The sequence below is a fragment of the Athene noctua genome, chromosome 10 (assembly GCF_965140245.1).
Source record: "Athene noctua chromosome 10, bAthNoc1.hap1.1, whole genome shotgun sequence".
Lineage (NCBI taxonomy): Eukaryota > Metazoa > Chordata > Aves > Strigiformes > Strigidae > Athene > Athene noctua.
Window position 1 is genome coordinate 3,183,946 of NC_134046.1, and position 19,897 is coordinate 3,203,842.

General features: G+C 39.8%; 1 protein-coding gene across 2 annotated transcripts; it reads left to right on the top strand.

Annotated features, from left to right (window-relative positions):
• CCDC174 (coiled-coil domain containing 174) lies at positions 1-13,193 on the top strand. 2 transcript variants are annotated; one of them, XM_074914525.1, is made up of 11 exons: positions 1-98; positions 1,538-1,642; positions 2,565-2,665; positions 3,605-3,663; positions 4,681-4,861; positions 6,834-6,929; positions 8,347-8,483; positions 8,879-8,973; positions 9,209-9,356; positions 10,385-10,519; positions 12,181-13,193. In XM_074914525.1, the coding sequence occupies exons 1-11, from the start codon at positions 57-59 to the stop codon at positions 13,053-13,055; spliced, it is 1,974 nt and encodes a 657-aa protein (XP_074770626.1). In that variant the 5' UTR covers positions 1-56; the 3' UTR covers positions 13,056-13,193. The 2 variants fall into 2 exon arrangements, with proteins under 2 accessions (XP_074770626.1, XP_074770627.1); XM_074914526.1 differs by having other exon boundaries at positions 10,394-10,519.
• The last annotated feature ends 6,704 nt before the right edge of the window (positions 13,194-19,897 follow it).

Here is a 19,897-nt window from a genome sequence, read left to right on the forward strand (position 1 = left end):
GTAAAGCGGGGAGGAAGGCAGCCGGTGAGGGGGTTACCGGAGGAGCGGAGGCCACCATGGACCGGAGGAAGAAGCCGCTGGATGTGGCCGCCTCCTCGGTGAGTGGGCGAAACTGGTTGCGGCTAGGAAGAAATAAAAGAGACCCCTCGTCCTCGCCGGAGGGCCTGTCGTTCGGATTGTAAGGGTGTGAGGGCAGCCAGGCCTACCCCCTTACCCCACGGGCGGGCCCAGCCGGCGGAGGCCGTGCGGCCGCGCTGGTGTGAGCCGCTCCCGGGGGGTACGGCACAGCGGGGGGGGTGTTTCTGTCCCCTCGCCTTAACCCCGACCCACTGAAATGCTGGGTGAAAGCATCCTGCTGTATCGCTGGGCGCTCTGAAGTCCCATCCCGGCTCTGTGATGCCCCTTCGCCTTCCTGACGCGCAGCGCTCTTGACCTGAGTGTGTCGGGGCTGAATTTGCCTTCGTTCATGATGTAAGGATAAAATGAGGGTACGAGAGGGAAATGAGTTTATTTCCTGATTTTTTTTCTGAGCAACAGGAGGTCCTTATCTTGGTAAATTAACCTCGGACCCTTAGGGATGGTGAGGTGCTGCTGTTTCTTGTTGCTCTCCAGTGGTCTGTTAACGAGAGACGGCTGCTAATCTCTTCATTTTTCCTAATAAACAGTTAATGCAAACTGTGGGTTGTTGCATATGAAATATTTAACATTGACTTTTTGGGTGCCCACTTTTAAGCAGTGGAGGAAGAAGGGTTAATTTACAACATATTAACATCGTTACAGAGCCCTGAAAAGCAAATGCGTTAGTGTTTGAGACAAATACTAACATCAAAGTGTTCCACTTCTCTGATTTAATGTTTCTCAGGGAAATTTGTTTTCTGTAGGACTTGCACGGAAAATGACACAATATCCTCTCCCAGACTAGGTTTTTTACTGTAATTTCAAAATAATACCCCTGCTGGTGATGTTTCCTAATAACAGATGAGATGGGCGTTGGTCATAGATGGCGGTGTTACATATTTTTTAAAAAAGAAGAAAGAAAGAAAATCTAGAACTATATAAACAGTCTATATAAAACCCTGGGAAAGTATATATATTCTATGAAAGCAAACTTTTATCAGTTCTTTCTGAGTCAGGACCTTATTCATTATCTAATGGTTAGAAGTTTCCTTTCCAAGAGTGGTATATCATTAGTCCTCTATTTGCCATTGGGAGGCTGGTAAAATCTGTATGGAATTATGGCTCTCTTATTCCTATTATTTATCAAAGAATCAAGGACATCTTTGGGATTTTTTTAAAAATCCCTAATAATAATATGCATTCTGTGTTTTTTTGCATATTGTTTGCTGTAAACTTAAGAGCGATCTTTGTGATTGGATCAGTATTTCAAAGTTCCATATCAAAATGCAATCAGATGCTCATATAACTGTAAATGCCAGGTTGATGTACTAGAAATACAGTTATTACTTTATTACAGTAACTGATGTATATGGTGTAATGTGTCTTGGTTAGTTATTTGTTTGTTTTGCTGTTGATGTAGCTGGTAGATCTCAAAGCAGAACTCTTCCGAAAGCAAGAATTATTCAAGAAGGAAAAGCTACTGAAAGATGCTGGCATCTTTACAAAGCCCAAAACTTCTAATAAGGTAGAAATATTTTTCCATTGTTGTTTTTCTCATTCTTTCTCCTTAAAGTAAGGAAGTTTATATTCAAATCTAAATAAATAAATACTCATAGCTATATTACTATTCAAATGTAAAATCTACGTGATGAGGATGTTCTTTAAATTTCATTTCCAGGTGAGATTCTTGTGCATAGCAGAAAACTTATCTCATGCTTATGCCCCTCTAAATCACCACTTAGTCTTGGCTCCCCAGGGAGCCACAGCTTTTGTAACTATAGAAGATGTTTCTTTTTTCTGCCAAGATTTTTTCTGCTCCTCTGAAGGATGAGACACTTTTCTTGATAAATGCTCTACTATCTGTTCCTCTGTGTGTTGGTGTATAATAATGAATAAACAATTATCTCCCATGTTTTACTCTTTGCTGCAGACTGGGTTTTATTAATTCTGTAGATTTCTAGTAGTAGGATATAGTATTGCTGCCATATTTGAAGAAGATGCAGCATTTACAGTGTTATGCTGTAAACAGGCAAACTGATTGTATTTTATATCAAAAATGAAGGTAATAGGAACAATTAATGGGTTTGTTATTACTTTAGTAACTAGGAAGATTGTTCTTACTGATTTTTTTTAACCTTAACATCTTTGCCAGAATAGATTTTGTCTGATTTCTGAGTAATTTCATTTTGTTGGGGTTTTTTTTTGCTTTTCAACCTGTCCTTAATTATTATATTACACTGCAGTCTGTGGATGAATTCTGGACATACCTGCTGCAGCCTACAGCACAGTAGGTATAGTCTCAAGTCAAACATGTTTAAGATGTTATTTACAAAGTCTGTCATGACTGATTTGCAAAGTTTGCATTATGGAGTAGAAATATTTTTTTAATCATTCCCACTTCAATATTTTTATTTATTTATTTGTTGCTATAAAATTGTACTCCACAGAAACCAAGCATCTGGAACAAACAAAACACAGGAGTTGCAAAACGAGCAGAGAAAGATGCTGAGCAAAAGGCAGAAGAGGAGCATATATTAGATAAGTCAAGGTAACTCCTATGCTCTGTAAGAAAGGAATGCTTTGCAGAACTTGTTTTTCAGTGTTTAGAAAAGCACAGAAAGCAAGTTATGCATGTTTTGGACCAGCAGTTCTCATTAGCCCAACCAGTAAGACTAGCATCAATTCTGTGCTCCTTACCAGTAGTGTACAAACTGTAATCCAGCAGTCCCATGCTCTACGGATACCTGCCCTCACAGCGTTGTAGCTGTCTATGTATGTCAGGTTATTGATTTTTGAAAGTCATCTTTAGAATTAAAAGCCAGGGCAGCGATACATCAGAATTGTATACCATTCTACTTGGACTTAACAGAAAATGGTTCACTTTTTTGCAAGATTTACCTCATCTTTTAAATAGATGCACAATAAGATAGATGTTGAAAATGTGATTTATAAGCCATTTGCTAGTTTTCTGTAAGCAGTTAATTGCTCTTCAAAATTGTCTTCTACCATTCCAGAAATTAGCTAAGGTTTATCTTTAATTTCTAAGATTAAGTGTAACTCCATGTTATCTCTTTCTTTTTCCTTTTTTTTTTTTTTTTTTTCTGTAAAACAGTACAGTATCTCTTATCCGCAAGTAGTGGTCTAGCTTCCAGTATTTATCTGACAGATGTAGTAGTTGGAGATGGAATACTTGTTACGTTGTGTTCCTGCCTACTTGACAAATTACCCTTAAGATTAATTCTGTAACTTCACTACAGTTATTGTCAGTATAAACTCTGAAACTGGATACCTGTGTATCCTCAGAAATGTCAGTGAAGGTTCAAAACAAAAGCCAGGCTTAAATCAACTTCTAGTAAGCATTTCAAGCACTCCTGGTACTTTGCTGTTCCATTTATCTAAGGCTAAACTGGTCATTTTGAACTGTGTTTGGAATTGGTGGAATTGCAATGATAAGAGTGGGTTGTTTTTTTTTTTTTTTCTTTTTCAGGAAAAAACTAGAAGAGAAAGCAAAGCTGTATGAGAAAATGACAAAAGGCGACTTTCCAGGTGAACAAAAGTAGTCTAAATGAGTTGATATATATATAAAAAAAAATTTGTACAGTTAACCCTAAAAGTTGGTCTTTCTAACTGGTGATTTACAGCAGCTACACTATGAATTCACTGCCTGCCTTCTTACATGGGAAATTTTTTTGGAGTTATTATACAAAGTGATTCACATGGGATATTCTGCTTTGAAAGGGAGGAAAAATATAGGTACTAGAGAAAATAAAATTACTTTTTGAAGGAGAGCCTGTCCTAGTAAAGCACTGTTGGCTTGTTTCACCCACTCATTCCTTAAGTGGATGGAATATATTCTGTTTTTTCAATTCAGAATCTTAGAAGAACAAAAATAATTTATTCTCCATTATGCATTCTTTGGATTGTATTGCTGGTGTTCTGTCCTGCTTTCTAATTCTTGCACGTTTATGAAGAGAAGAGGAGCAGGATGGGGGTCTGGCTGGTCCGTACGTGAATGCCAGTCATGCAGCTAATAGGGTTAGAGAATTCTACTCTCTCGCTCAGTCCCTTGCAAGAAGTAATTATGAAAATAGAATCCAGATCTCCTGGTGATTAATCTCTAATGTTTTCTTTACTAGTGTTCATCTTTGTCCACGTGACCCCACCACTTTTCTCTACTTTTTAGAAAAGTACTCTAGTGACTGCTTATCTACTGCCAATACACCAAATGTTAAGCATCAAAAACCTATTTGAACTGTTACATAACAAACTTCTGAACAGAGGATATCTTAGTGCAAAGACCGCAGCCTTTTCTGTATTGTACACAAATGATTAATTGCTTTAAAATACCCTAAAAACTTCTGTTCAGAAATAGAGGTTATCACTGTGGAGCCAATTTATAGCTTCAAGATTGTTTGGCACTGAATGAGATTTAAGTATTCCCCAATAGTATGATCAAGAGTATTGCTGGTAGCTGAAAAGCTGCTTGTGGCTATTTTGTATTGACTTTGTGCTCAATTCTGTTCTTTTCATGGATGTTCTCTGAGAATCGATTTTCTGCCTTAGATGAAGAAACTGAGGATTTGTACCTAGTGGATTTCACTCAGAAGATCATAGACAAACAGCACGAAGTACAGGAACTGTATCAGAGCGAAGCTGCTCAAAAGACTTCAGAAAAAGACACAGATGATGAGGAAACTCAACCTGAAGTTGAAATACCACCACCCGAGGACCCAGACGAAGAATGGTTGGTACTACTGACGGGGCTAAACTGTCCTGACTTGTCTGTTTCTTGACAATTGTATGAGAGAATAATTTTATTCTCTAAAGTATGTGGAGCAGCACTTTATTTTTGGTTAATACTACACATTGAGAAGAGGTGGTAACATTTTTTCATTTCATGTCTCATTAAAAGACAGTCCCTTCATATTACTTTACTTTCCATGTAGGTAACACTGCAATAGAATCTACATCCAGGATTTTGAGAAATATCAATCAGGGAAATGTACTATAAGTGAGACTTTGTAATATCCTCTCATTTTCTTGCATAGTTTCTGGGAGTTCCGATTGCAGTATTGATACAATTTTGTGCTTTGATGTTTTGAATTGAAATGTAGCAAAACTCGGGGTTTTTATTGTATCCACCTTCCCTTCTCTAATTGCCTGTGACTTGCAAGTGAGTTTTTCGTTGTGTGACCTCCTCTTAAAGGAGAGACACTCTGATTGGAAAAAGAACACAATTTCCCAGCATTTCTTCCACTGTTTAACTGCAGCAGAGCAAATAGTCTGTGACAATTTTCTGTGACATTCCAAGTAACTACGAGTTTTTCATCCAAGACATTGGGAATAATTATGAAACTGGTCTGACTAGACATTTTCCTTGCCCATTTGTTTAAAATGCTTATGGAACAGAGATTTTGCTTCTGATAATCAGTTTAAAACAGCAGTAACCAGTATGAGAAAGAGCACCCCCATTCTCCAGTTTATTAGACCAAGAATAAGATTTGCAGTGTAATGTTTCAGAATAAACTGTGAGAATGAATCCAGCAGAGTCCCACAAGACTGCTGGGTTGGAAAGGCAGATATACCCATTACCAGCGTCTTACTGAATTTCAACATGAAACTGTCATTGATCCAGTCAGTGATGGGCTCAAACTACCTTGTGCTCTCATCACCGTGAAGTAGCAGAAATTTAAACTGGTACATTTTACTTTTCACACTGTGCTTTTCTATGACTGCCTACATCTCACTTCATAACATGTATTATTATTATTAATAGATTGGCCATCTCGGTGAGGCCATATCCTAATGAGGATATTTGGGTGCTGGCATAATTAATTATAATTATTCTGCAGCCATAGTTACATCTTTACTGTAGAGAATGCAGACTTTTTTTTTTTTTCTACTGATGTTACATCGTAATAAAAAACAAAGGGCACTGAGTGCTATATACTAAGCTGTAGATATCCTTAGAAATTATGTAAAAGACTTAACTTACTAAAAGTACAGATCTTTAAAAGTTTGGGTCTTGGGAACCAGATTGCCAGTCATACTTTTTCAGATGTAATATTAATTCTTTAGATGGGATAATTGAGGCAGCTTAATGCTAAAGAACTTTCTAGCATGACAGGACAATAAGTATAGCTCTTAACAGCTTTTTTGACAAGTGTAAATTAAGTGTTCAGTACTATAAAGAGTTGCATAAGCAGCATAATATGTGCTTCAAAGGACCATTTTGCTTGCATTTTAGTCAGCCTTTGTTGTGCCAGTTGAATGAATGCTATCAGCCTATTCTAAATGAGCTTTAGGCTGATAATTGAAATATATTGTAGTAATTTCATATCCGCAAGAAGTCAATGCAGCATCGTTATTTTCACCACGGGAAGCAAGTACTAAGCTCAGTTTTATTTTGGTGTGAAAACTGCATGACATTGTAACTTTTGAACATTTTTTTACACCATCTTATTGCCAAGGCAAACAGCCAGCTCAAAGGGAGACTGAGTAAGTGTCTGTGGTAAAACTGTCATATGCCCTGTTCAGAATGTATCCTCTTAACCTGTGAGCCTGTTAATTGAAAGGTAGGAGAAACTGTCACACATGGAGAGCCTGGGAGGTGATAAATACTATTTGGAAAGTGTCACTGCTTCTGTCTCTGGTTAAGAGTTCTGTAAATCTGCAGACAGAAGTTCTGCATTAAGTTTCCTTTGCTTTCATTACAGGGTTGATTATGTTGATTTCTTGGGCCGATCTAGACGCTGTATGAAGAAGGATTTACCAAGTCTACTTAAAATGGATCAGGAACTTCAAGGGAAAAGGTGGGGTTTCTCTAATGGAAGTGGATGTTTCTTGCAGTATTTAACATATGAGAAGGACGAGAAGCTGTACTTTGGTACCTCATTCTCAATCCAGAATTGTTGATGCTGCTGCTTTCTCTAGATCTATTTGAGAAAAACTTCTGCTGGTTACAACACTGTGCCTTAAAAATTAGACAGAGTAGCTACAGAGTAATTGTGCATGACTCTGATTTTTATCGAAAATTTCTATTACAGATTCAGATAGTATTTCAAGTCTTCTGTTTCACCTTGGCAGCTGACCATTTGAAATACATGGCTGGTATATTGGTTTTAAATTGCAACAGATTGGAGACCATGGATATCAATTAAAAGCCCAAATGAAATTTTTAATAAACTACTAGGGCACTCTTTTTGATGTAAACGTTGACTAAATCTAAAACAACACTTACAGAGCATAGTTTGCAGAGGAGAGTTCTAATAAATTTAACTTAGCAATCTCTCAGATATTTGATGCATCTTTTAAAACTGTGGTCCTTGCATGGAAATTGTATTTTATTATACCTTCCAGAAAATGCCAGAGAAGTGATTCCTGGTTCTGTTTAGCCTGGAAACTGACAATAGTCTTTTAGCAATTCCAAATTCATCATGACATTCAAAGTGAATTTGTTAGACCTCCATTTGTTTGGTTTTGTTCTTCTGTTAAACAGCTGTTTAACAGCTATTCTGTTGAAGTTACTATGGCAGCACTGAGAATTGTTTTCAGAAAATAATCTAAAGGCACCTCAACAGCCCTTACTGAAGTGAAAATTCTTTCACACTAAAAACTCAGTAGTGTGTTCTCTATATTTTAAACATAAGATGAAGAATATGAGTGCTTTTGTAATTGCAGTCTCTGCATTGATACGGCTGACAGTCGGTCAGCAAAACCAGCTTTAGCTAGACAAAAGAAAAAGATCCTGCTGCTTCTCTTGGGAAAACAAAAACATTTCCCATATTGAGTATTAATATTTGGCATGGACTTCTAGGTAAATTGGCTAGATTTTTGTTATTTCAAATACATTTCATTTTCTTATGTTAAATCTGAAATGTTTCTATCTGTGATTGGCATCCCAACAGATGCCAATAAAAGTGATTATTTCATCTCCCATTCTGTGATTTGATAATGACTTCATAAAGCTTCTGAGAAAGGGTATGTTTTGTCTTTTAATAACATATTCTTCTAGTACCTTGTTTCAGAGGTAGTTTTTGTATTTTCTGTCTTCACCATGCACCATAGTCATGAAACTTGCATCACTAAATGGTGCTTACAATGATCTGTGTTTTGTAAAAACTGCAATAGTGGATCAGACCCAATCACACTTCCACTGTTTGATACAGTAAAACTGGTAAATTCTGCTCTGTAATTCCAGATTTTTTTTTTTATTATATTTTTAATTAGACAAGGTCCTGATGGGAATACTCTGTTATCTGAAGACATGAGAAGAGAACTTCAGAGGCAGCAGTGGGAAAAAGAAGAAGAAGAAGCACTCAGAAAACCCATGGGACCCATACATTATGAGGACATTCGGGAAAATGGTATACTTCCTTACTTTGTATCACTTATCTTTATGTCACCAAAGAGATTAGTTTTAGACAAAGCAAGGGCAAGTTACTTCTTGTGCCTATATGGCAAAGTGTGGGTATGTGTTAAGCCACATGTGTAATAACCATTCGAATTACCAGTACGTAAATCTAGAGTTATTTTTCCTCGAATTGTATTTTTCTCAATTTTTTTTTTTCAGATTTCATTACCTCCTCCTGTGTTCTCCTTCATTTCATGCATCATCTAAAACAAGCCCTTTTTAGCCACCTAAAACTGATGTGATGTATGTTGTTGGGAGTAATTCCTTGCTTGAACTACAATGGTGCTTGTAGTTACTGTCAATTATAAACTCGAGTGTAGCTTAAATTCTCTGGTTTCTTCTTTGCAGAGGCCAGACAGCTTGGTGTTGGCTACTTTGCCTTTTCTCGTGACAAAGAACTTAGGCATAAACAACGGGCAACACTGGATATGCTAAGAGAGCAGGTATGAGTTTAAAGAGCAGACTGGGGTATGAGGGCATCCTAGTTTGTGATCACTGTCTTTGATTTGTCATGTAAATCTTGTGATGCCTGCAGCTGGCTCCAGAAAAATTGGTCCTTTTTTCCCTGTTGAAGCATGGTACTTGATAAGGGTTGATTTTAGTCATTTAGTGAAGGAAGATATGTAGATGATGATAATAACAAAGGGAGATTAATTCATGTTTTTCTTTGCTGTTAAGACACTTGATCAGAGAACTAAACGTGAACAGCTAAAAGAAAAAAGGAAGGCAGCTCTGGATGCAAGGCTGTCTAAACTTCGAGCGCGGAAGATTAAGAAGTTAAGGGAAGCTGGATTAGAGGAAGAGGCAGAAAAATTGGAGAATGGAGGTATGATCTACCTTGTAAAATTAAATACTTGCTATTTCATCCTGTACTTGATTCATGGACAGGCGTACTCTGATTTAGGTTTGGACATTCAATATATTGGTCTTACATATTCTATATATGCAATTATTGTAACTGCTAAGATAGTGAGAGTTCATGTGACTGTCTGTAGATATGAAATGATGCCAGAAATAGCTTAATAATACAGGTAGAAATGTGATGTGTAGATCATAGGCTTTTTTTGATTTATACTTGACAGCAGGAGTTATGTGGGTTAATTATGCAGGTTGAGGTTAGAGCTGCTGAAATTTTACTCTTTTAAGATGAATAAAAAGTAGTAACAAGTTAATTTTGATATCATGTAATACACACTCCTACAGTTTCAGTGCAGTCTGTAAATTGGACATAGAGCTGCTTTAGGATTTAGGATAATGACTTTGAGTTCTAATTCCATCTCTGCGCTGTCTCCCTTACGACACTGCTACTCACTTGTACTGTCTGCCTCCTACTGTAAAACGTAGCTAATATTTCACTGTCAGAATTCTATGCAAGTGATTAACTGGGAAGTGTTCTGGAAACAAAGAACACTGATGTGCCACTGTTACTGTTCAGAAGAATAAGAATGCAAATTGTTTTCTTCCAGTAAATGAAATGGAGATAACATGCTAATGTTCTTATTTTCACCTAATCTTCTAGTTTCAGTATAACACTCAGCACATTTCTTTTTGGGTTATTAGGCTATAGATTTTCAGCAGTCTTTGATACAGCTAGAAAGCTCATGAAGTGTCTCTTGGCAGATATGCTTCCCGATTATCTGGCTTACCCATTATCTTTTCTAAAGTAATACGCAGTAATTTAAAAAAAAAAAAAAAATCACCTCCCCACTCAGATACATTTCATTATTAGAATGAAATTGAATCACTAGTATGAGCTCTATAAATGCACATAACTCTTGCTTCCCATCCCTCCTATGAAGTTATATGAATTTTATCCATAACTAACAAAAGCTACTATCTCTTCCTGTAACACAGAGGTGAAAGGTGTTACTGACGAACCAGAAGCTCCAAGAGTTACTGCAGCAAGTAGAAAGGTAGAGGTTGTCATCCAGGAGAGAAGAGATACAAAGCCTGGAGTGCCTTATGTCCGAGAGTGGGATAAAGGCAAAGGTAAGGAAATGTAGATTCAGAAAGATTGTCTGGAAGCAGTGTGCACACTGTTACTTTCATTTCTATTTTGTGACAAAGTATGGTAGGACTGAGAAGCCATGATATATTTTCTGCCGTTGTATTGATGACTGTCTAGTGTCCAGTGCAGTGATTGACAAGGCATGCCTTAGCGCTAGTAAAATGTCCCTATAATTTTTTCTTCTGTATGTGTTATTCCATTTCTGGATGATCCAGAGAGGTTGGCAGAATGACAAATTTCATAGTTGATAAGATTCACTGTCTTTCAGCGTGATCTTTTCTTGATGTATTGCTGTAGTTTGTTCTATGTGATGGCGGATGTGTTACTCTGAAACTGGTACAGGACGATACTAAAAAAGTGATGCGAGCAGAGACCACCTCAGTGCCAGTGTCCCATCTTGAAGCATCCAGTGATGGCTGTCTTCTAGATCCTTCCCAAACCCATTAACTCATTTTACACTTTAATCTAAGCTGATGCACATTCTTGTAGTCTGATGCCTGACTTCTAAGTAAAAGGAAACACCAAATAGGCAAAGCACACAAATGTCCACCTTTAGTACCCAGGCAGCATTCCTATTCTGTGCAGGATTGTTACTTCCAGCTTCTTTTTACTTTTCACAGCTGTCTTTGTGTTCTGTTAATGAACATCATTGTGAGGGGAAACTTTGTGGTTCCATTACAAACCAAAACTTTCAGGTCCTGTCTGTTAAATCTCTATCCTGCCCAACACTGATTTTTTTTTTCCCTGCCTCTGAGGAATCCTAGTGTCTGACTGATACCCAGGCAGCACTGTACTATGCAACAAATACTACACTCGGAGAGCAGAGGACAGTTTACTCTAAAATGTGAAGTAAAATAACTGTGGTTCACTAAACATAAAGGTAACACAAGCATCTAAATTATTATAAGAAGGAATAAACAAAACTCCTCACTCTCTTAGATGCTTTCCTCCTTACTATTTCATATTTTGTTATATTTTTACATCAGACAAATATGTAGCCCTTCTGCATCAAAATTTTCTACTTCATCTTTTACAGAAGTCTTGATAGAAATGAATACTGAAAAGAATTTTACTGGGTTTAGAGAGTAGGTTTGGGAAACATCTTTGGAGAAGGTTTTAGGGATATCTTTTTAAGCGTGGTGGTCTTGAGCTGTCATTCCATTGCAGTACTTCAGAAGTATTTTTAATCAGAAATCAGCAGCTGTCACAGTAACTAGAATATCTACCACTTCTGTTGAAATAAAGAAGTTACTGGTTTTTGCCTTTGCTCACTAGAGATAATCTCATCATTTCCATCTTCTATTAACTAAGATCTTAATGCTTTGATGGCTCTGTATTTTGATTCACCCCTAACTAATTAGTCATTTTTCATAACCAATGGCCACATTGTTAAAGGATCTTGAAGTGATTAGGGTGAGTTTTAGAAGGATGGTGGTTATGTTTAATGCTCAATGCCCTTGTTCCTGCTCTGTAAAGAAAGTGGACTGTCAGCTTAGGCAGCAATCGAGTACTAGATGGATTACTTCAAATGGCTTTACACAGCTGCATCTTCTCTGTTCGCTAATTTGTTTTCCGTCCTTTCTGACTGTTGTTCAGACCCTGAAATCTATATTCAATCTACCATTTTTCCTGTTTCTAACAGAACTGATGTTTGGACAATGGTCAAAGAAACAGGAGGAACTCAGAGATGAGCGAGATCCAGAATTTGCACCACCTTCTGATTACTTTATGGGACAAAAGAAAGATGATAATTACAGAAGTCAGAATTTGAACAGTCCTGAAACTTCCTCTGAAAAACTGGAAACAGACACAGCGCAAAGTCAGCAGATGCCACCAGCGCAGGCCAACGGCAGCAGCTCTGAAGGTGTGCCGCCAGCAGCACAGCCTTACAACAGCAGTGTTCAAGATGAGTCAACCTCAAGAGAGGCCGGTGGCAGCAACCCTCAAGATGTGCCATCATCATCATCAGAGGATGACAGCAGTGATGAGGAGGATCTGCTGCCCTCGGCACAGGCTTACGGCTACGGTGCTCCAGGCGTGCCGCCATCGATGCACGCTTACGGCTACGGCGCTCAAAACATGCTGTCATCAATGCAGGCTTACGGCTATAGTGCTCACGATATGCCCTTTCCGATGCCGGCTTATGGCTACGGCGCTCAAGGCATGGGGCCACCGATGCACGCTTACGGCTATAACACTCACAATATGCCCTTTCCAATGCAGGCTTACGGCTACGGCGCCCAAGATGTGCCACCACCAATGCCGGCGTGTGGCTGCAGCGCTCAGGATGTGCCACCGCCAGTGCAGGCGTGTGGCTGCAGCGCTCAGGATGTGCCACCGCCAGTGCCGGCGTGTGGCTGCAGCGCTCAGGATGTGCCACCACCAGCACAGGCCTGCGGCTGCAGCGCCCAAGATGTGCCGCCGCCAGGACAGACCGACAGCAGTGATGCTCAAAATCAGGAACCACTTTATCAAAGTTTAGATGATATGCTGTCTTATTACAGACAAGTGACTTGAACTGAGCAAAAAGATAAGCAAGAATTGTAATTTAAATATTTGAAATACAATTATCTTCTCGACAAGAATATGATTTTCCCACAGCTGGGAAAAATAAGTTTCTGTAAGTAGATCAAAATAAATTTCCTGGAGACCTAAGCTATTTTACATCATAGCGGTACTTTTGCCCTGTTGGTGGTTCTACCCCCCCCCCCCTCCCCTTATTAAAATTATGTGGAGTTTTTTGGCAGTACTTTAGTTTAGTACATATTTCATTTTAACTTTTTGCCATTTACACCTGAACTTAGGGGTATGTTAAGGCTTTCTTTCAAAAGATGAACTCCTTTACTCTGTCACTCCCCAGCTAGCTTCTGGTTTGGAGCTACTACAAGTTCAATGATATCTGTAGAAACAGTATGAAATGGCAGGCCCTCTGCTGCTAAATACCAAACAGGTTTAGGAAATTTGTTACCTACTTAATCTCCTGCCTTTAGGAAGTGCAGAATATTATCTAGTGAACAGTGGTGGAGAGTAATTCACATGGTTGTAATGGCTATTGCATTCCTGAGGTCTGCACATAACTCAGAATCCTGGGAAGCAATTTAGAGTGGAGGAAAGCATTGGAGAAATCAAGAAATGATGGTTAGACTAATAAACATTTCACTAAAGTAAAAGTCTTGACACCTGAAATTACTGTCTTTCTGGTTTAGAAAATGCTCTCTTAATTCTACAAGTGAATTTTTCTTGCATCATCTGTTATGTTTATGGCTTTATTTTATTCAGAACTTCTTTCCAAAAACTGTGATATAGCAGTCATTATATATAAAAGCAGAGCAACCTCTACCAAACAAGCTTTTATTCTCGAATCTTAGTAAATTAGAATAATACTTATTTACCATGTAGAACATGTTTCTTTCTGAAGTTACCCCCATTTGTATTTTAAAAACTCTATAAGGACAAGACCTAGAAAAGAAGGTTGGAATGGGCAGTCTCACAGGTAGTCTAAAATGACAGTGATACTGTCAAAGTAGTGAACATTTGAACCAAACAGTGAAGTGGCCAAAGACACAATGTGCTACTCGTGTGCTTCAGTCAGATTTCAGGCTGCTTTCAAAGCTGGCAAAGAGCAATGTGTTCAAGGTCACTGAGCAAACTCTGCAGCATGCGGAACACATTTCACTGTCCCCACACTGTTTTAACCCCAGCTAGTAAACATACTTCCATCTCCTCCTTCCTATATCGCTGGCTTTTGCACAGGAATTTGCAGAGCAGGAATAACACCCCACAACAGCACCAGTGGTACCATTTTAAAGGCACAAAATACCCCAGTCTTTTATCCTTACCACATGGTTAAACGACTGGAGCTTTATGATAACTGGGTTTCTGTTTCAACAAACCTAGAACTTGAGGATACTATGACACCATTAATGGCCACACCCACCTGAAATGCAGAGAAAGCTTAGCAGCAGCTCATTGTTTTTACTGCTGCTGACACTGACCTGAACTCAGCTGCTGCAGGTGGCGTTAGGGTGTGTATTTCTTCTTTTCCTTTCATCTCTTCAGTATGAATAAAGAACCTGAAAATGAATAATGATCACTTACTGATAAAAAAAGTAAGATGTTACAAACTCATCTGGTTTTACCAAATGCGACAGTACCAATGCAGGTTTTTTCCTCATAAATTTGGTACAATCTCAGGTTAGTCAATATCCATGAGATGGCAGTCTAGTCTTACTGATTTTTCTATAAGACATTCTGCCAGTATATACCTATTTTCTGCTATTTATTTCATAGTAACATTGAAGTAGTGTCAGATGACCCTGATCTGAGTAGAATTTTTTCAAATGTTGTTTCACCTCACATTTAATTTTGAGTTTAAAACAGCTGGGTTTCAGCAGCTTGCTTCCACAAAGAGAAGTGGTCAAAACACAAATATCAAATTTGACTAGTTAGGAAAACAGTCTTCTTGCAGTGCCAACAGTTGTTGAACTTGAACATAGAAACTGATGTTAAATGTTGTAATGTTTCATCAAGAAGTGTTTGGTTGCCCACAGAGTAAACAAGGCACAAGCTAATTGTTAAGCCAGAGTTATGTGCAAAGATTCTACTACTACTTCAGAGTACAAAACTACTTGGGATAAACTTCCTAGGTATCCACTACCAGATTTCACTGCTGTGCCTTGCCAGGGGGATCACCACCTTTGTCCTGATGCTTAAGTGGTATGGGAACATGTCTGACATCATGTTGACAGATGTGACTTAATAGTGACTGTCTTGTTTAATCTATTTAATTAGGGCAGCTTGGTTCTTACAGCACTAGCACAGGAAATAAAGGCCCTCATTCAGAATCCTGCCATCAGTTTGGGAAAGCTTTGTTCAAATCATGTAACTTTTGTGTATGTGAGTAAATGGTAAACTTGGACTCAAAGCAGCTTAGCTGTATGTTGGAATAAACATCTAAGGTTTTACTTGTAAGGGGCAATTTCAGTGTGAGGCAGGGTAGAACTGGTTTCCAGCTTAGAAACACTGCTCTTTTTAAAGCAAGTCATGCATTTTGAAGGATTTTATGAAGCCTATTGGGAAAAACAGTCCCTTTTGACTAGATGCTTTAACCAATCCATATTTAAATTTCATAGCAAGAAAGAATTTAGTACTATAGTTTCTTGGTTCTTACAAATACAATCAGACTGAATAAGCGATTCTGCTGTTTGAAAGAAATTGAAAAAACAAATTTTAAAACTGATGTGTATTTTATGTCTTTGAAAGGCCATGACTTAGAAACCACTATAGTGTCCTTGGAAAATGGGGGTCCAAATGGTACCACTGCAGCTTGGAGAAAAGGGAAATGGAGAATGGAGATTGGCAGAGCTGCTAAATGCTGCAAAAGAATCACTAGTCAGGCAGAGTTAGACCCAGGTCCTCTGTGCTCAAACTGCCATTGTATCTCTGTGTTATATTGTGTACCTCTTTCTAATTTTTTGTTAAAGGCAGCTGTGGGAGGAAGGATTGACTAGAACATAAAAGCATGAGAAACTCCCCAGAGTGTTTTGAAGCTCGCTGGGCAGCGCAGTGACACATTTTAGGATGGTTTGGGTTGTGTACTTCATGCTTTCTTAGCCACTCTCGGTCTAGAATCGCAGTACATTACAACTATTTATTAATCAAGCCTCAGAATATTATTCTGAAATAAGATAACACCTTTATCCCCGTTTTGGAGAAAGAAGAAAACAGAAATGCAAAACATCTTATGGAATGTCAACAAATGCTCAACAAAAAAGTGGCAGAGCAGAAGTTCAAACCCAGTCTGCAGGCTGGCTGACTTCTGCTAGAGAAGTTTCCTATTTAAGACCTCACAGGAATCAGTATGTGGAAGTCCTTCAGAGTAGGGTATGGAGCTGAACTAATTCTAAAGAGTGGGCAAAGTGCTTTAAAACATTAGAGCTGGACTTGAATTCATTATGGCAATCATATCCTTCGATGGATTTCCCTATAAATAATATTTGCATCTATTGTGCTACTATTTTAATCATTGATGTTCATTTCCTAGTGCCTTCTGAGCTTTGTTTTTTCTGTGCCCTTCAGACTGTGGCTAATTTTATGTATGTATGTGATCTAGGAGCTATATTGTCTTTGCATTAGTTTAACACTGAGCTGGAGCTGCACTGAGGAATGAAATAGCATTTATTACATAGCTTTATGTAAAAACATATGATCAAAGTGTTCCTTTGTTCAGCTTCATTTCCATAGCCTAATGCTAAACACAGGAGGACTCTTGGCCAGGAAAGCAGTTCAGTGTCTACATTAAACTAAAGCCTATTGAGAACAGCTCTCCCACAGCAGCAATCTGTCACTTTGCCATTTGGTCTCCTTCCCTCTTGTCTTGATTTTTGGCTGAAAAGCTTTTGCATATTCTCTCATGCTGTGGAGCACACATTTCTATTCAATCTATTTCATTCTTACTTCACTCAGACTGCCTCAAGTTAGCCTCACTGTGACTGACAACCTCATTCATTTCATTTAGTAATTCCTGGGGCAAACAATTGCTTATTGATACACTGCCAAGATCTGGCCAGATCTAGAGGATGTGTCACCCATTTGCTCTTCCTCCTCTTTTTAACACACACACACACACACACACACACACACACACACCCACCCCCCAAGCTACCTACTTGTGCTTGGGCTATGCTAGTAAGGGTCTGCCACCATCAGAATAGGGCTGACTTAAAGCAAAGCAAGCTTGTGCTTTCACTCTTGTCTGAGCATTCAAAACTGTGGGCACGGTGTATCTGTGGTTGCATTTCATGTGTTGGAACCGAGCTCTGCCCCAAGAGGTACCAGTGGTGGCTCGTGGTGCCTTCGGTGTTCTGCACAGACCCAGGGGCCAACCCTGACTTGGGTACCATCCAAGGCAGCTTTGTCCCTCATCTTTCCTTGAATAGTTTTCTGATACATAAGTTATCTTTGTCCAAAATGCAAAAAGCATTCAAGAATGCTTGAATTTCAACCTTCACCTGCTCTGGCTGGCTGGCAGGACTCCATCTGATCTCCAGAGAAGTACCTTTAAAGAAAACAATTTTCTGTGTGCCACCAAAGGCTGATTTTCACCCTCTTGGAGGGGAGCAGGGATCTGGATCTGGCTATGAACTATTAGCATGTCAGCTAAGGCTGCTAGAAAGGGTAAAAAGTACCTGGCTGCAATTCTGTAATGTCAGAGGCAGATACTGTATCAATCACATTGTCCTTGTTAACTGTTTTTAATACAAATGGTTCTCCAAGTCCTTCAGTGTCCAGGAGGCCTGGTTCTGATACGAGTTCTATCAGTAGATCTAGAGTTGTTAAAATATAGTCCTGGTAGAACCTAATGTCTCCCACCTTGTAGTAAATTTGGACCAAGATCTTTCCTCTCCCTTTTTTTTAGTCTGTTGAAATTTCATCTAAAATTTATGTCCAGCCTTGACCCATAAGACCCAAGATACTGACTTTGCATCTTAGAGCAGTTAAAGAGGTTAAACGGAGGCAAGAATGTACCAAGAGTGGGTTAGCATACACAACTGGATTAATTTACCCCTCTGTTAAAGATGTGGCCTTGAGCACGCCATAGAAACTTGAACTTTCACCAAAAATTCAATTGAAATGTAACAGTTTTAGCTGGAAGTTCACTTTATAATTAAGAAAGTGCTTTTCTTGCTTTCTCTAATTAAATCAAAATTATGTTTTCACAGAGAAATAAATACTATTCTTAGGAAGTATCTAAGGAAGAAAAGTAATCCCTATATTTCTTCTGGAAAGTTTAAAATTAGTTTAGCCTCATTTAAAGAGAGAGATCCAAAGGAGAGGCAAGATGTTGCTCTGGTGTTGTGCTGCCAGCCCAGCCACTAACTCATGTCATGATTTACACTGAGACGCAGAGATGCCTGATCACGCTCTGCCACCACCACACTCAATGATTAACATGCTTTGACCTTTAAGTGCAAAGCGACTGAAACTTTGTATGTATTTATGGTAACATGGGCTTTTGCTGACAGAAGTGTTGTATGACTATAACTGAAGCAGTTACCCAGCCTCCCAGCTCAGATTGCAGCTGTGACCAGAACTCAAAGAGAATGATCCTTCTGCTTGTATCACTGAGAGGCTTCCAGCCTTTACCCAGAGGTGCCAACACCATCCAGTGCTTATCCTGTATTGCTCTAGGGGCTCTTTTCATTTGGACCAGTGTAAATCACCTAAATTTGTTCACAGAGGTTGTGAAATATCTTAGTGGTCAGGTAAGAAATCCAGAGTAGCTTCATCAGAGGCACCAAGGAGTCAATCTACCATAGGTGTGTAACAACTAAACAGTTTCAGCTTTTGTCCTAACAATGTCTCCCTTCTCTTGTTTACCCTCAGACCTCCCTTGATGTTTACAAGGGCATTTTTCCCTTACTCTCCCTTAGCTGCACCCCTAAGATGGCTTCACCCCCAAGACTGCAGCATTCAGGAACAGCAGCAATCCTCTCCCTCATAGCATTCAGGGCTACCCCTCTCCTCAAAACCATCAAAAAAGCACCAAAGCTGATTCTCCTACAGTTTTTAAAAATATATAGGTGTGGCTTTAGACCAAAATGGGGCTGTCACACTGTGCCGTCTTCTAGAAGATCCAGCTCCCCCCAAAATGGAGGCCTAACTTCTGCACAGAGTGCATTCAGAAAACTATTAACATTGCACCATTAGAGCTGGTGGGATGCTGTGCCACAGAAATAGAGGACTGTGGTCCTCACATAATTCCATGATGAAATGTGTCCAAAGTCTGCTTGTCTACTGACCTCCAAGCCCTTGTCTGCAGCTGCAGAACGCACCTCTCTCACACATAGTGCCAGAAGCAAATACAGCCCACAGGAGGGAAAAGTCTGGGAAGTTTTTCTCTTTGGAGAGGCTCAGCTTCTTGATGTTAAGGAGTAGGCAGGCTGGGATTACAAGCTGAGGCCCTACAGAGAAGCGTCTCTCGTAGCACGCTAGAGATGTTCTGACCGTTGGGGAGAGGGTGCCCGGTCGCGGGCGGCTCCGGGGTGTCGGTGCCCCCGGCCGGGGTCTGAGGTGACCGCCCACCCTCGCACTCGGGCGGGAAGCGTGAGGCGGGAACCTCTGGGCACACAGCGCGTGCGCCAGCGGCTGCCACAGGCGAAGGGGCGCGCGCGCAGCGCGGGGCATTCCTCAGGCGGTGGCGCCTCAGGGCGGCTTCGCCCGGCGCGGCCCTGCGGTACCGGCGGCCGCGGCCCCGCGGAAGCTCCCGCCGAGCCGTACAGCGGCGGCAGCGCCGGTGGCCGCGCTGCCCCTCCGGGAGGTGCGGAGGAGCGGCCGGTTGCCGAGGAGGCGGAGGGCCG